The sequence below is a fragment of the Mercenaria mercenaria genome, chromosome 3, assembly GCF_021730395.1.
Source record: "Mercenaria mercenaria strain notata chromosome 3, MADL_Memer_1, whole genome shotgun sequence".
In the NCBI taxonomy this organism is placed as follows: Eukaryota; Metazoa; Mollusca; class Bivalvia; order Venerida; family Veneridae; genus Mercenaria; species Mercenaria mercenaria.
The window spans coordinates 12192601-12209788 of NC_069363.1; the positions used below are offsets into that span (position 1 = coordinate 12192601).

The following is a 17188-nucleotide window of genomic DNA, read 5'->3' on the forward strand; positions in this document are numbered from 1 at the left end:
GTTCTTTCATTTTAACTGTATTTAGCAAAATAGCTTAGTCAGGTTAAATGCAGATAGCAGTTGCAAATGACCATCTCATTTTGTAGGAGTTCAAATCCTCTTGAAAAAAAAATTTTCAGATCATTTTTAGCTCACCTGAGCCAAAGGCTCATGGTGAGCTTTTTTGACTGCTCAATGTCCGTCATCTGTCTGTCGTCCGTCATTTCTAAAAAAATATTCTTGAAAACCACTGGGCAGAATTACACCAAACTTCACAGGAATGATCATTGGGTGGCCCCCTTTCAAAATTATTCAAAGAATTGAATTCTGTGCAGAACTCTGGTTGCCATGGCAACTGAAAGGAAAAACTTTAATAATCATCTTGTCCAAAACCGCAAGGCATAGAGCCTTGATATTTGGCATGTGATATCATCTAATTGTCCTCTATGAAGATTGTTCAAATTGTGCCACTGGGGTGAAAAGAGGCCCCACCCTGGGGGGCACAAGTTTTACATAGACTTATATAGGAAAAAACTTTAAAAATCTTCTTGTCCAAACCCACAAGACCTAGGCCTTTGATATTTGGTATGTAGCATTGCCTTGTGGTCCTCTACCAAAATTGTTCAAATTATAACGTTATGACGTTCTGTGTGTGCTTTTTGCAAGACTTGAGTTTCACTTGAAGTGTGTGGTATTTCTATCTGATACAGTATATGATGGCACCATTAACCGAGGGGTTGAACCTCTATATGCAGCCCGTCTGGGCATACCAGGTGCTTTGAGCGCTGGTATTGGAAATAGGGGTAAAGCAACCTCAAGGGGAGGGGTGCGGTCATGGCTGTTTGTTGCAATAAGGCTGTAATTGTTATCATTGTCGTTATTGATATTGTTGTAATAACTATTATTGAGTCGGCTAAAGGCTGAAAGCCTTTTGACGAGTCCTTGCTATCCAACGATTCTCTAAATGGACCAAATAACCAGTGAAGGGATGTAGTTCCATTAGATTTCTCAAACTTCAAACAGTTCACTGCATGAATGAAGTTAAGTTGTGTCAATTCCCTTTGCTATGACCAATATACGATGTAATCTGTCATATTTATGACTTGTAATTGTGCAATTCTCGAATGTAACTCATTAAGCATAAATGTGCATTTTAAGAATTGCGCAGGCTTACAAAGCTTGGGTAACATCCAGCGAAAGACAAAAAATAGTTCCAGCAGGGCTCCAGATAAGATGCGTATTAGCGTAAATTACGTATAGAAATAATGCAAATACGCATGTCTAATAATTTCTAAGCGTATAAAAACGTATATAAAATTACAGAAACGCACACAATGCTTTTTTAAAAACAAAATCTGAATCGTCTGGATGCGTTAGGTAACATAGCCGATCAGCTTTAATTCTCCCACATTGAATGTAAACACGCATCGTATGATTTCTATAAACTTTGCGTGGGTTGAATTTTGCAGTCGGGAAACGGATAAATTATCGGAAGAAGAAGCTCTTACTGGTTTGTTTAGTTACTACTGATATTAAAAATGATTTTAATTCTTACTTTTCGAGAAATAAACAAATCGGCGAAACATTAAATTGTATTTTCTTGTAGTTTTTGAAATCGAAAGTAGATCGTCTATGTTTGGCGAAACGAAACAACTTTTTTATGGAAAGATTTAAATAAGAGGTAATTTAACCGTTAACTTCAATGTCAGATACTGCCAATTGCTGCTAAATGTCTTCGTATCATCACAATTTGTAAAATATATTGTTCAAACTGGAGAAAAGTGTAATCGTATCCGGATATAATATTTTGGGTAAATATCGAGCTGTGTTATGAAATTTTAAGAAAAAAACTAAAAACAAACTGAAACTGGTAGACTATACTGTCAGTACATCAATCATTAGCCGACTCAGGCCATTCAGGCCTTTGATTTTTAGCTCACCTGTCACAAAGTGACAAGGTGAGCTTTTGTGATCGCACGGTGTCCGTCGTCCGTCGTCCGTCCGTGCGTGCGTTCGTCCGTCCGTAAACTTTTGCTTGTGACCACTCTAGAGGTCACATTTTTCATGGGATCTTTATGAAAGTTGGTCAGAATGTTCATCTTGATGATATCTAGGTCAAGTTCGAAACTGGGTCACGTGCCGTCAAAAACTAGGTCAGTAGGTCTAAAAATAGAAAAACCTTGTGACCTCTCTAGAGGCCATAATTTTCAATGGATCTTCATGAAAATTGGTCAGAATGTTCATCTTGATGATATCTAGGTCAAGTTCGAAACTGGGTCACGTGCGGTCAAAAACTAGGTCAGTAGGTCTAAAAATAGAAAAACCTTGTGACCTCTCTAGAGGCCATATATTTCACAAGATCTTCATGAAAGTTGGTCAGAACGTTCACCTTGATGATATCTAGGTCAAGTTCGAAACTGGGTCACGTGCCTTCAAAAACTAGGTCATTAGGTCAAATAATAGAAAAACCTTGTGACCTCTCTAAAGGCCATATTTTTCATGGGATCTGTATGAAAGTTGGTCTGAATGTTCATCTTGATGATTTCTAGGTCAAGTTCGAAACTGGGTCACGTGCCATCAAAAACTAGGTCAGTAGGTCTAAAAATAGAAAAACCTTGTGACCTTTCTAGAGGCCATATATTTCACAAGATCTTCATGAAAATTGGTCAGAACGTTCACCTTGATGTAACTAGGTCAAGTTCGAAACTGGGTCACGTGCCGTCAAAAACTAGGTCAGTAGGTCTAAAAATAGAAAAACCTTGTGACCTTTCTAGAGGCCATATATTTCACAAGATCTTCATGAAAATTGGTCAGAACGTTCACCTTGATGATATCTAGGTCAAGTTCGAAACTGGGTCACGTGCCATCAAAAACTAGGTCAGTAGGTCAAATAATAGAAAAACCTTGTGACCTCTCTAAAGGCCATATTTTTCAATGGATCTTCATGAAAGTTAGTCTGAATGTTCATCTTGATGATATCTAGGTCAAATTCGAAACAGGGTCATGTGCGGTCAAAAACTAGGTCAGTAGGTCTAAAAATAGAAAAACCTTGTGACCTCTCTAGAGGCGATACTTGTGAATGGATATTCATAAAAATTGGTCAGAATGTTCACCTTGATGATATCTAAGTCAAGTTCGAAAGTGGGTCACGTGCCTTCAAAAAGTAGGTCAGTAGGTCAAATAATGAAAAAACGTTGTGACCTCTCTAAAGGCCATATTTTTCATGGGATCTGTATGAAAGTTGGTCTGAATGTTTATCTTGATGATATCTAGGTCAAGTTTGAAACTGGGTCAACTGCGATCAAAAACTAGGTCAGTAGGTCTTGAAATAGAAAAACCTTGTGACCTCTCTAGAGGCCATACCCTTGAATGGATCTTCATGAAAATTGGTCAGAATGTTCACCTTGGTGATATCTAGGTCAGGTTTGAAACTGGGTCACGTGCCTTAAAAAACTAGGTCAGTAGGTCAAATAATAGAAAAACTTTGTGACCTCTCTAGAGACCATATTTTTCAATGGATCTTCATGAAAATTGGTCAGAATTTTCATCTTTATAATATCTAGGTCAAGTTCAAAACTGGGTCACATGAGCTCAAAAACTAGGTCACTATGTCAAATAATAGAAAAAACGACGTCATACTCAAAACTGGATCATGTGGGAAGAGGTGAGCGATTCAGGACCATCATGGTCCTCTTGTTTATTATTATGTACAACACCATTGAATATATCATTTATAAAAAAGGCGTTTAATCAAATAATTCAGTTTCAGTTTTATGATTACATATGTCATGTCTTGTTATTTTCCTACATATCTGTGATATGTCACAAATTTAATTGTAAAGCGCCCTTTAACGTATATTCCATATGAAAAGGGCACTCAACAAATCTGGTATAATAATAATAATAATAATAATATATTTTATTGGTATTTTGCATTTAAACTATCAGTGTATTTAAGTGTGTTAAAACGAGTATCTATTGGGTAATGGATAGATGTGTTAAAAATTAGTATCTATGGGGTAATAGATAGATGTGTTAAAATTAGTATCTTTGGGGTAAAGGGTTAAGATTCAGCCTTGAAATTTGGATGACAGGTACAGTTTTGCATATCAATCTTGAAACTGACTTTCAATGAATGTGACCTACTGACCTACTTTCTAACATTTTAGCATCAGTTTGCCATTTTAAACATGTGGCTCATATTACTCAGGTGAGCGATTCAGGGTCATCATGACCCTCTTGTTTTGTTTTGCCTATGCATTTTCCTTTCTATTCCCATTTTCTCCATTTCTGTCTTTGATAATTTGTATTTAAATATACGTGTTGATTTCATATATTTCGTCATTCACTTTCTATTTATATGTGTCTCTATATGCATTTAAAGGATACCACATTTGATTTGATACTGCGCTTTTCTTATTTGCGATATAGGCTTTGGAAATTTCTCTGTTGTTTTGTTGTAGAGAAGATGATAAACACCCAAACAAATTAGAAATAGTTGTAGAGAAAATGATAAACACTCAAACAAATTTAGAAGTATTTAATGCAAGAATAAGAAGAACTTCAAAATAAACTGCAAGGCAAAAGATCTTTTGAACATTATCAGTACGCTTTACCTCCAAACTAATTATGTCTCCCACCACACAGCGGTATGGGAGACATATTGATTTACTTCAGTGTGTGTGTGTGTGTGTGTATGTGTGTGTCTGTCACAAAGCTTGTCCGCACTCTAAGTCAAACATTTCTTATCCGATTTTCACCAAACTTGAACAAAGTGTGTTTGACCATAAGACCTCGGCCAAGTTCGATAACTAGCTAAATCAGTTCAAGCATCTTGGAGTTATGGCCCTTGAATTACCAAAAATCTGTCTTTTTACTCTTGTCCGCACTCTGATTAAAATATTTCTCATCCAATCTTCATCAAACTTAAACAAAATGTGTTTGATCATGAGACCTCGGCCAAGATCGATAACTAGCCAAATCGGTCCAGGCATTTTAGAGTAACGGCCCTTGAATTATCGAAAAATTGGCCTTTTTACTCATGTCCGCACTCTTAATCAAACATTTCTCATCCGATCTTCACCAAACTTGAACAAAATGTGTTTGACCATGAGATCTCGGCCAAGTTTGATAAATAGCCAAATCAGTCCAGGCATTTTGGAGTTATGGCCCTTGAATTATCGAAAAATCAGCCTTTTTACTCTTGTCCGCACTCTAAGTCGAACATTTCTCATCCGATCTTCACCAAACTTAAACAAAATGTGTTTGACCATGAGACCTCGGCCGAATTTGATAACTAGCCAAATCGGTCTAGGCATTTTAGAGTTACGGCCCTTGAATTACCGAAAAAATACGTCTGTTTACTCTTGTCTGCTCTCTAAGTCGAACATTTCTCATCCGATCTTCACCAAACTTTAACAAAATGTGTTTGGCCATAAGACCTTACCCAAGTTCGATAACTAGCCAAATCTGCCCAGGCACTTTTGATTTATGGCCCTTGAATTACTGATTTGATCTACTCATCCAGACCATCTAATTGAATCCACTTGTCTAAAACATCTAGAGAAACTAACAATTTTCATAGGGGCAGTTGTGGGAAACATGCGCTTTTCTCAAAAGCATCTCTAGTTTGTAATTGGTATGAAAACTGGGAATATTTAGGTTGTGACAACTTACAAAAATGCTGACTTCTCTATGCATTTGTAGTTAAGGTATGTTTGTAAGTATCACATTATGGTTGGGGAATAGCATCTGGTTGACAATATAAGAAAATTTTTAAGCAGATAGAATGCGAACTGTAACTTTATTTATATTGGCAATTACTGCTATATATTATCTGTTAATGTTATTTGAAACAATGTCTTAATATGCCTAAGGATCAGTTTAAAATGAAGGGATTCTCTTAAATTTCAGCATTTATCAGAGTCACCAATTCTGATGTCAAGCTTCATAGAAAGCAACTTTGTAGAATATCCTTTGTGAACTAAGATCTGATTTTTCTCTAGGTTCCAATAATGAAAACTTTTGTTTACATCTGTGTACTAATTTTTCTTTGTTCCCTTTTAGAAACATAAATAGATTGTCTGCACTTCAGAAATTCTTATAATTTTGACAAAATCAAGCAATATTTTTAATGAAAATTCATTTTTTGAGGAATGGCAGTTGACAGCCTGTTAAAGCTGATGGTTTAATAACATTTTGAAGTGAATACAATGTTATCTTAACCTTAAGGTAGTTCTGCACGTTTGATAAACCGGAAGTGATGGCGTAACGTCATTTATCCAGAAAACGTAGAATAAAGCCTGGTTCTGGCTTACGGAAATGAAAATAATTTTATGATTTAATCAAAAACTGTGAGTAAATTTATTACAATGACACTGCTGCTGTATTTCTAAAGCCGAAATATGATATTAAAACATATGACACACTAAAAAATAAAAATAATGTCTTACAATTAGCGTGAAATGTCCGGTTCACTTTAATCATGGTAAAATAGTTCAAAAATAAGCACACAGACCTATATATTTTATTTCACCAAATTATAGGACATGTGTTTATTTACAACTGTGAGAAGTTTTATCAAAATCTACATTGTAGAAAATTTTCTGTACGCGGAAACGTTATGAAAGTTATGATTTTCCCATAGACTCCCATTATGAAATATTGCGTGAGGTCCAAAATTTTCGAATCAGTCCAGCAAAAAATCAAGCACACGATCCTATCTTTTTTATTTGCTGAATTTTCTAGGTGTATTCTGAAGTTTTGAAAAATCAGAGTTTAATCAAATTCTACATTGTAGAAAAATTTTTGATCCAAACATGCAGAACTACCTTAAAGGCATTCTGTTTCATCAAGTGGTAAATGGGGCTTGGTAGGCAGCACACAAAATGTAATATGTGTTTGTGTTAGTCCAAAAATAATCTGACGTAATTATGTGATGTTAAAGTCGTGTTCACAGGGGCCTGTATCAAAATCTTTTTGCGGGTTTGGAAATGTCATAATTATTTATCCCTCCCACTGGGGAAGACATTGTTTTTGCCCTGTCCGTCCATCCATCACACTTCATTTCCATTACTGGAGAACCATTTGACCTAGAACCTTCAGACTTCTTAGGATGGTAGGGCTTATGGAGTAGACGACCCCAGTTGTTTTTGGGGTCACTCCATCAAAGGTCAAGGCCACAGGGGCCAGAACATGGCAAAACATTTCCGATCAATAACTTGAGAACCACTAGAGCCAGAACGTTGAAACTTCATAGAATGATTGGACATGCAAAGTAGATGGTCCCTATTGATTTTGGCGTCACTCTGTATTAAAGATCAAGGTCACAGGGGCCTGAACATGGAAAACCATTTCGATCAATAACTTGAGAACCACTTTACCCAGAATGTTGAAACTTCATAGGCTGATTGGACTTGCAGAGTAGATGACCCCTATTGATTTTAGGGTCACTCTATTATAGGTCAAAGTCACAGGGACCACAACATGGAAATCCATTTCTGACCAATAACTTGAGAACCATCTGACCTAGAACCTTCAAACCTTATAGGTTGATAGGACTTACAGAGTTAGATGACCCCTCCATCAAAGTTCAAGGTCACAGGTGCCATCTGTCTGTCACACTTCATTTTTGATCAATAACTGGAGAACTATTTGACCTAGAACCTTCAAACTTCATTGGATGATAGGGCTTACAAAGTAGATGACAGTTATTATTTTTGGGGTTACTTGATCAAAGGTCAAGGTCACAGGGGCCTGAACCTGGAAAACCATTTCTGATCAATAACTTGAGAACCACTAAAACTGTCTTGACCCAGAATGTTGAAACCTCATAGGATGATTGGAAATGTAGAGTGGATGACCGCTATTGATTTTTAGGTCACTTGGTTAAAGGTCAAGGACACAGGGGCCAGAAAGTGGAAAACCATTTCTGATCAATAACTTGAGAACCATTTGAGCAGAACCTTCAAACTTCATAGAGTTATAGGGCTTATAGAGTGGATGACCCCTATTGATTTTGAGGTCACTTAAGCGAAGGTCAAAGTCACAGGGGCCTGAACATGGAAAACTCTTTCTGATCAAAAACTTAAATGTTGAAACTTCATAGGATGATTGGACATGCAGAGTAGATGTCCCCTATTGATTTTGGGGTCACTTGATCAAAGGTCAAAGTCACAGGGGCCAGAACATGGAAAACCGTTTCCAATCCATAAATTGAGAACCACTAGGCCCAGAATGTTGAAACTTCTTGGGATGGTTAGACATGCCGAGTTGATGATCCCTGTTGTAGCCAACTGTCGGTGTCTCTTGGACTTTTCCTCCTGTTCCCTATTGACTTCTTGCCTATTACTACTATGCATTAGGGAGACATGCGCTTTTCTATAAAAGAATCTTCTAGTTATAAAGCCATTTTTCCCTCAGAAGAGTTCGATACAAGCGTCTTTGGTGGCATCATAGTAAGAAATTTGCCTAATTATGTTGTTTGATGAATGTTTGCTTATTTGAATCTTATTCTTGAGACATGTGCTGTTTAGTTGGAAAGCAAAATACCTAATACCCAGGAAGTCATGTTGGGAGAGGGGCAGTGGTGTAGGTTGGTATTGTGTTGGTTTTGAAACCCTAATATTTCGAGTTTGATAGGGAGATATAGCATCTCCTCTTCAAATACTAATAGCCGGACCGCTTACCTCATTAGGGAGAGCGCAGATCTACGGATCTCGGGGTCATGAGTTCGAGCCCTGGGTGAGGCGTATGTTCTTCGGGACGATCTGATAAAGGACATTGCATCTGAAATCATTCGTCCTCCACCTCTGATTCATGTGGAGAAGTTGGCATTTACTTGCAGAGAACAGGTTTGTACTGGTACAGAATCCAGGAACACTGGTTAGGTTAAATGCCCGCCGTTACATAACTGAAATACTGTTGAAAAATGGCGTTAAACCCAAAACAAACAAACAAAATAAAATACTAATAAAAAAATTTCCCCCTAAAGTAAGAGAATGAACTTGAGTATACATCAGATAAGTTGGATATCTTCTTTCTAAAGTTTTATGCAATATACATTCATATTCCCTCTGCACTTTAAATGGCAAATTATTATAAGCTATACATTTGTGTCAATTAAATTACCTGTATTTTGAAGACAACTTTAAAATAATGCTGTAATTGAACATATACATATGTATTTTATTACTATCTGTTCATATGTAAAGTTTGTCAGCATAAACAGTGCATATACCGAATTACAGTAATTGCTTTTAGTATAAGACATCAGATCTGTTAAAAAACTGTAGTGTAACGAGGCCCAGCTCATGAAACTGCTTTCAAGGAAAACAACTTGAAAAACTTTCTGATTGAAAAATGACTCCGACAGTTGTCATTACTTTGTACACCTAGACTTTTTTCCCTCAGATATTTTTTTGCTGTTTTTCAGAAAGAAACAATCATTTAGTGAGTAGATAAGGCAATAGAATGGCAATTTGGATGCCATGAAAAAAACTTGCAGTAAGAAAAATTAATTCCAATGCCTAGATATATTTATATTTTTTTCCTTTATTTCCTGTTTTACAGTTGCCCCAGATGCAATGCACCATGTGAAAACATACAGAGATGATCTGAAAAACATGCACTGTGTTGCACCGGAATATGGATGTAAGTTTAATAGAGCCACGCTTTTTGTACTGTTAAATGATAAAATTTTGTCATGAATCAGTTTTACAGATCAGTCAGTTCTGATTGAAAATAAAAAGCCTTGAATAAATGTTACATATTAATGTAAAATGATTTACTTGCCTAAAGTCATACAAATCATATTTCTGGTTGACCAATCTGATGCCTTTTTCACTAATAATATGCTTTGTTGACCAGTCTGAAAATTGACTAGCTGCCTTGGGTAGCCATCATGTTTCTGGTTAACCAGTCCTAAGTTTTGCAAACAATCATGTAACTGTATTTATTATAATTTCAGCTGGAAGAGTTACCACTGCTGTAGATATCTACTCATTTGGAATGTGTGCTCTAGAGGTACTCTTTGTATAATCATTGATGCTGTCTGTGAAAAGATATACACTGAGAATTTATGAACTTTGTATTAGAATAACATTTATTGGAGTCAAATTTTGTATTACTGTATTCTGTGTTCTGTCTAATACTTTAGAATAACTTCTTAAAATTTTTGTTAGTATTTTGCACACTTAGTCTGTCATGATTGATCTGAAAAAAATCTGTTATTGTTATAAACAAATTAATTAATAGTAACATTGCAGTGTGCACCATTAATCCCAGGGAAAAGGCTGATAACTGATTAGCTTCCATATTAAAGTAGTGGACCTTGTAATGACAACTTGAGATTTCTATTAGGTTACATATCCTCCATAAATATGCGATTCGGCATTCTCCGACATGAGCTGAAAACAAAATACTCATATGAGCTAGATGAATGTCCAAAGAAAGCAGACAATCAGTACAAGAACATAATGGCACGGAAATTACCGACAGTTGTCAGTTGAGGGTCCACTGTCTTATAACAATTTTTCATCATCACTACCTGTTATTGCCATACCTTAATTTTATCAAATCTATATTGTTAATTTCTGATTTTTCTGAAATACAGTCACAATTTCAGAAGGGTACATAATTTTGTATACAGACTGCATGAAATAAATATAATGAAGAAAACCATTTTCCTTTTCTTTGAAGATGGCTGCCCTTGGTATCCAAGGAAATGGAGAGAGTGGAAATGTGATCACAATGGAAGCCATAGATAAAACACTCCAGTCAATAGAAAATCCTCTGCAGAGGGTGAGATATTTTACCACTTATTTGCATACTTTAATACTTGATACTGTAGACTGGGTAACACTCATGGTGGTTTTATTTTTGCTAATATTCACAGAGCAGTGTGTAAATTCAGAACTTTCTTGAATATTTTAGGAATCAACTCCAGAAGAATGAACAAAAGAAGTGCAAATTCTTAACAATACTTTGTGAATGCAAATACATCTGCTGTCTATCAAAATGATGTGAAAATTACCAAATCTGCAGTCCGGGTCGTACTCAAATATAGCATTGTTTTACTTGTGAATTAAGAAACACACAAATGGAAGAGAAAGAATTTAATATGTTCACCACATAAGAATGTTAATTAAGTAAGGGGAGTATTATTATTGTGGAATAAGCACATGCTTAAGCCAATCAAGAGTGGTGACTGTATCTCCCTAAAAGACAAGTATCAGATTTTTCAACTGAATAAGCTGAGGAGTCCGTCATTGAATTCTTTTCAAAATAGACCAGTTTATTTTTGAAATAGATGGAAATGTTACTACCATTTATTTATTATTTTCTATCTAAGTTTGGGACAAAGGAAATTTTGTTTGTTTATATTGCAGTTAAGATTGCTATTTTCAGTTGTGTTCTTTTGACAGGATTTCCTAGAGAAATGTTTAGAGAAAGATCCAGAGAAACGACCTACTGCCAGAGATCTGCTATTCCATTCTGTTCTGTTTGAAGTCCATTCATTAACATTACTTGCTGCTCATGCCATTGTAAATAATGGTAAGTCATCCAATTTAGTTTGTAGGCCTCTTTTCAGCTTTGATGGTTTATGAGGACTCGGGGCACCTGGGCAGAACTACAGACACTTTGATTAGCAAATAGGAAGTAAGCAACTGTAACCTCGCACAAGGAGGCCCCTGTCATCAATATATATCATTTTTATACGCCCGTTTGAAAAACGGGACGTATTATGGGAACGCTCCTGGCGGGCAGTTGGGCGGTGTCCACAGACTTTGTCCGGCGCATATCTTCTTCATGCATGGAGGGATTTTGATGAAACTTGTTTAAAACATCATGAGACGGAGTGTCATGCGCAATAACCAGGTCCCTAGGTCTAAGGTCAAGGTCACACTTAGAGGCCAAAGGTCAGATACAAGAATGACTTTGTCCGAAGCATTTCTTCTTCATGCATGGAGGGATTTTGTTGTAACTTGGCACAATTGTATACCATCATGAGACGAGTGTCTGCCAGGTCCTGTAGAATACTTCCCTTTGTTGTTACAAAATAGCTTAGATTGTACTTTTTTACTATCTAGGAAAAACGAGACACTTTTCTGTATACACATGCGTTAATCCATTGAGGTGATTGCAATCACACCTGTCAGGAGTTTTGTGTAACTACAATTTTTTTTTGATTTTTTTTTTTTTTTTTTTTTAAGATTACGACTTCTATTTTACTATAATAACTTATATTGTAACTTTTTTGTAATTGACGTAGGGAAAAACCAAGACCACTTTTCTGTGGTACAACATCGATGTTACTTTTAAATTTTAGGTGTATTTTAAGCTCTACCTGGTAAGGAGTTTTTATGTGGATTTAGAAAAACAAAATAATTACAATAATTACTAAACAACCACAAAATTTAAATTCCATTTGCAAATACAGGTGCTAGAGTACAGAAATTTTCTGTGAGGGGCGTATATTGTGACATTCTGGCACTCTTGTTTCTGTTGAATAAAACTCTTACTTTCTTAAACCTGTGTAGTTGGAGATTGCAGAAAACAAAAGTAGGATAAAAAGTAGTCCATTAGACCAAATGATCAGATTAAAACAAGTCCAATGATAACTGTGATGATACAAGATGTATGAATAAAAAGACAATTACCTGGTACACTAGTGTGTTGATCTGATCATTTTGTATCACATCTTGTTGTTGGTGTTACTTTTCTTATCACCCTCATACTTCTAGGAAGTGAAATAATCAAGTTGACGAGATACTAATGTCCAGATGAACACACTATTGTAATATTCCCAATGCATCAGAATAAGAGTACCTTTTTTTTTCCAGCACAACTAGTAGAAAATATAGCTGAAGATACCCATATATTGAAGTCAGAACCGAAAAAAGTGATAGCTGAAATTAAATACAGTGGAGACCAGGAACCAACTTTAATGAGGTATACAATTATAGGTTACATTTCAGTGCCTTCTTTACTTCATATAAACAAATCTAGAAACCTCATTTTTAGTACTTCAGAGCATTTGATTGATAAGAAAACTGTAGCCATTTAGTATAACATGCCTTCTTTCCAAAAATAGAAGTGAAATTATAATTAAATGTTATGTCACATATAAGAAAACTGACCTTTTTTTGAAAAACAACACCCTCCATGAAAGTTGCTGGTGATCAGTTACATGCATGTAAACATTTACTCAATGAATAAAATGGACTAGATCTCAGTACAATCAGCAATAACACTAAACCAAAAATTATAATACTTATTATACCAAATTTCATCAACAACATGGAACTTTTTTGGACTACTTCACATGTAACAGAGTAATCACTTCCTGTTTGAAGTTAACAGTTCTTTTAGATAATTTCTCATGCACATTAGGCCAGTTTACTTCCATTTAGCCAGATACATAGACAGAAGTTTTCCAGGAGAAATTTGGATAATCATTTCAGCGTTTGTCTTCAGATAAAGGAAGCTTTTCATCGATGGTTTGACCAGGGTTTTAAGTAATAAAACTTGAGCTTCAAAACCAGTCTCAAACTTTTTGCGTCTGATTGCTTGTTTCTGGGCATAATTTTGCAATTGACCAATGGAAAGATTGGGTTTTAGGCAGGTCTCAAGCCTCAGTTTTATAGCCTTCATGCCACCATAAGTCGTTTGTTCTCTACATCTGATTCAAGTGTGAAGATTGCTAATTGGTTACAAGGTACAAGTTTATCTCAGAATTAGGTAATAAAGCCTTGATAATGTTGTTCACAAAACTGAAATCAAATGTTGGATTCTCTAATCAACATGAAAATTGATATTGAACCATTTGCAGCGAATAACTTACAGACATAACTTAGGAAGGTCTTAAGGTTTCATGAGAGTGAATATTGAATTTCCACTAAGTAAGAGATATGTATTTTCTCATTTATTTTGCAGATTCTCTCAAGTGCAAGGGTTAGAACTAGAAAAATTCTTAGAAGATGTCAGGTAAGAAACAGTGCATTTGAAACATTTGAATTATTGAGGAAGTTATCCATCTTGCTTGTGGAAGGTCATTAGCTCTATCCAGGTGCCTGTCCCTGCCTAAAATAATGTCCTTAGAGGCACTTAGGGTCTGCAAACCATCTCCTTCCACTTTTATGCCTTTATGCCACAAATGATGTTTGTTAAACATAAAACACAACAAAACATGAACTGTTTGATAACAGCCGTTTGACTGCAAAGATATCCTAGTTTCCCATTCATTTACAACAGCACTCGGATGGATTTTTAAAGTACATTAGGTTTTTCTGGGAAAAAAATGTTATTCTGTTATATGAAATATTCGGTAAGTACTTTGCATTATAAAATAAATTTTAGGTTAACTCTGAATTTTCTGTCATATGATTTCATTTTGTGCTTAGTTTCTGTCTGCTGAATTAAAACTGTTGCTAAAAAAGACTCTTGGATCCTTAACTCGATCCAAAATACTTTATTTGTCGAGCCTGTTTGCGGATGCAAAGACATAGCTATCCAAATGGCTGTTCGGTGTATGTGCATCTGTGTGTGCGTGCGTGCCTCTGTCTGGATTTGTTTGTCTGGACCATAACTTTGACATGCATGGAGCAATCTTGTTTATATTTGGCATGAATGTTAACCTCAGTGAGGTGGAGTGTTATGCGCAAACCCCAGGTTCCTATCTCAAAGGTCAAGGTCATGGAGATCAAAGGTCATGTCAGATCTTGTCTGGCCCATAACTTTGACATTGCATTGAGGAATCTTGTTATGCCCCCCTTTGAAAAAGGAGGGGTATATTGTTTTGCAGATGGTCGGTCGGTCGGAATGTAGACCAATCCGTTTCCGGATGATAACTCAAGAACGCTTGGGCCTAGGATCATGAAAGTTGATAGGGAGGTTGGTCATCACCAGCAGATGACCCCTATTGATTTTGAGGTCTGTATGTCAAAGGTCAAGGTCACAGTGACCCTGAATAGTAAAACGGTTTCCGGATGATAACTCAAGAACGCTTGGGCCTAGGATCATGAAAGTTGATAGGGAGATTGGTAATGACCAGCAGATGACCCCTATTGATTTTGAGGTCAGTATGTTAAAGGTCAAGGTCACAGTGACCCTGAACAGTAAAACGGTTTCCGGATGATAACTCAAGAATGCTTGGGCCTAGGATCATGAAAGTTGATAGGGAGGTTGGTTATGACCAGCAGATGACCCCTATTGATTTTGAGGTCAGTATGTTAAAGGTCAAGGTCACAGTGACCCTGAACAGTAAAACGGTTTCCGGATGATAACTCAAGAACGCTTAGGCCTAGGGTCACGAAAGTTGATAGGGAGGTTGGTAATAACCAGCAGATGACCCCTATTGATTTTGAGGTCAGTATGTTAAAGGTCAAGGTCACAGTGACCCTGAACAGTAAAACGGTTTCCGGATGATAACTCAAGAACGCTTAGGCCTAGGGTCACGAAAGTTTATAGGGAGGTTGGTAATGACCAGCAGATGACCCCTATTGATTTTGAGGTCAGTATGTTAAAGGTCAAGGTCACAGTGACCCTGAACAGTAAAACGGTTTCCGGATGATAACTCAAGAACGCTTAGGCCTAGGATCACGAAAGTTGATAGGGAGGTTGGTAATGACCTGCAGATGACACCTATTGATTTTGAGGTCAGTATGTCAAAGGTCAAGGTCACAGTGACCAGGAACAGTAAAATGGTTTCCAGGCAATAACTCAGAACGCTTGGGCCTAGTGTCAAAAAAATTGATAGTTAGGTTGGCCATGACCAGCAGATGACCCCTATTGATTTTGAGGTCATTAGGTCAAAGGTCAAGGTTACATTGGCCAGGAACAGTTAAATGGTTTCTGATCTTCTTGTCCAAAACCATAGGGCCTAGGGCTTTGATATTTGGTATGTAGCACAATCTAGTGGTCCTCTACCAAGATTGTTCAGATTATTTCCCTGGGATCAAATATGGCCCCACCCCTAGGGTCACATGGTTTATATAGACTTATATAGGAAAAACCATAGGGCCTAGGGCTTTGATATTTTGTATATGACATCATCTAGTGGTCCTCTACTAAGATTATTCAAATTATTCCCCAAGGGTCAAATATGGCTCCGCCGTGGGGGTCACATGGTTTACATATACTTATATAGGGAAAAACTTTGAAAATCTTCTTGTCCAAACCACAAAGACTATGGCTTTGGTAATTTGTAATGTAGCATCATTTAGTGGTTCTCTACCAAGTTTGTTCAAGTTATCCCTCTTGGGTCAAATATGGCCCCGCCCCAGAGGTCATATGGTTCATATAGACTTATATAGGGAAAAACTTAGAATCTTCATGTCCATAACTTACATCATTCAAATTTGGACCACATGTATAGTTTTGAGTGGCAAGATGAACCTTGACATGAGTTGACCTGGATCTTGACCTAGTGACCTACTTTCACATTTCTGTACCTACAGCCTTCAAATTTGGATCACATGCATAGGTTTGTGTACTGAAAAAAACTTTGACCTTGTTATTGACTTAGTGACCTACTTTCACATTTTTGATGGTACAGGCTTCAGATTTGGACCACATGCATAGTTTTTTGTTCCAAAATAAAATTTGACCTTGATTTTGACCTAGTGACCTACTTTCACATTTCTCAAGCTACAGGCTTCAAATTTGAACCACAAGCATAGTTTTGTGTACTGAAATGAACTTTGATCTTGAGATTGACCTAGTGACCTACTTTCACATTTCTGAAGGTACAGGCTTCAAATTTGAACCACTTGCATAGTTTTGTGTTCCGAAATGGAATTTGTGTTTACAGTGAGCATATAATTTCTGTTCCTTGTGCAATTACTGAATGCATCAAGGGGGGCATTTCGTGTTCGACGAGCTCTTGTTTATATTTTGCATGAATGTTTAACTCATTTAGACTGACTATCTCAGAGGTCAAGGTCACAGTTGGAGGTCAAAGGTCATGTTAGATCTTATCCGGCCCATAACTTTGACATGCATTGAGGAGTCTCGTTTATATTTTGCATGAATGTTTAACTCATTTAGACTGACTCTATCTCAGAGGTCAAGGTCACAGTTTTGGGTCAAAGGGTGGGCACAACATGTTGCCCGTTGGCATCTAGTTGTACTTTGCAGAGATGCTTTGAAAATTTTTAGATATCGTTAATATATGTCAGTGGCCACTTTCAAAATGTACAATTTTAACAGA

At 36.6% G+C, this 17188-nt stretch overlaps 1 protein-coding gene across 1 annotated transcript in view; it reads left to right on the plus strand.

Annotated features, from left to right (window-relative positions):
- Positions 1-17188, plus strand: part of LOC123525431 (nuclear receptor-binding protein-like) — a 42310-nt gene that overhangs the window by 16881 nt on the left and 8241 nt on the right. The window contains exons 7-12 of the mRNA XM_053537881.1: positions 9550-9630; positions 9947-10002; positions 10678-10779; positions 11403-11532; positions 12822-12930; positions 13915-13965. Coding sequence (XP_053393856.1) covers positions 9550-9630; positions 9947-10002; positions 10678-10779; positions 11403-11532; positions 12822-12930; positions 13915-13965 — 529 coding nt within the window. The remainder of the gene's footprint in view (positions 1-9549; positions 9631-9946; positions 10003-10677; positions 10780-11402; positions 11533-12821; positions 12931-13914; positions 13966-17188) is intronic.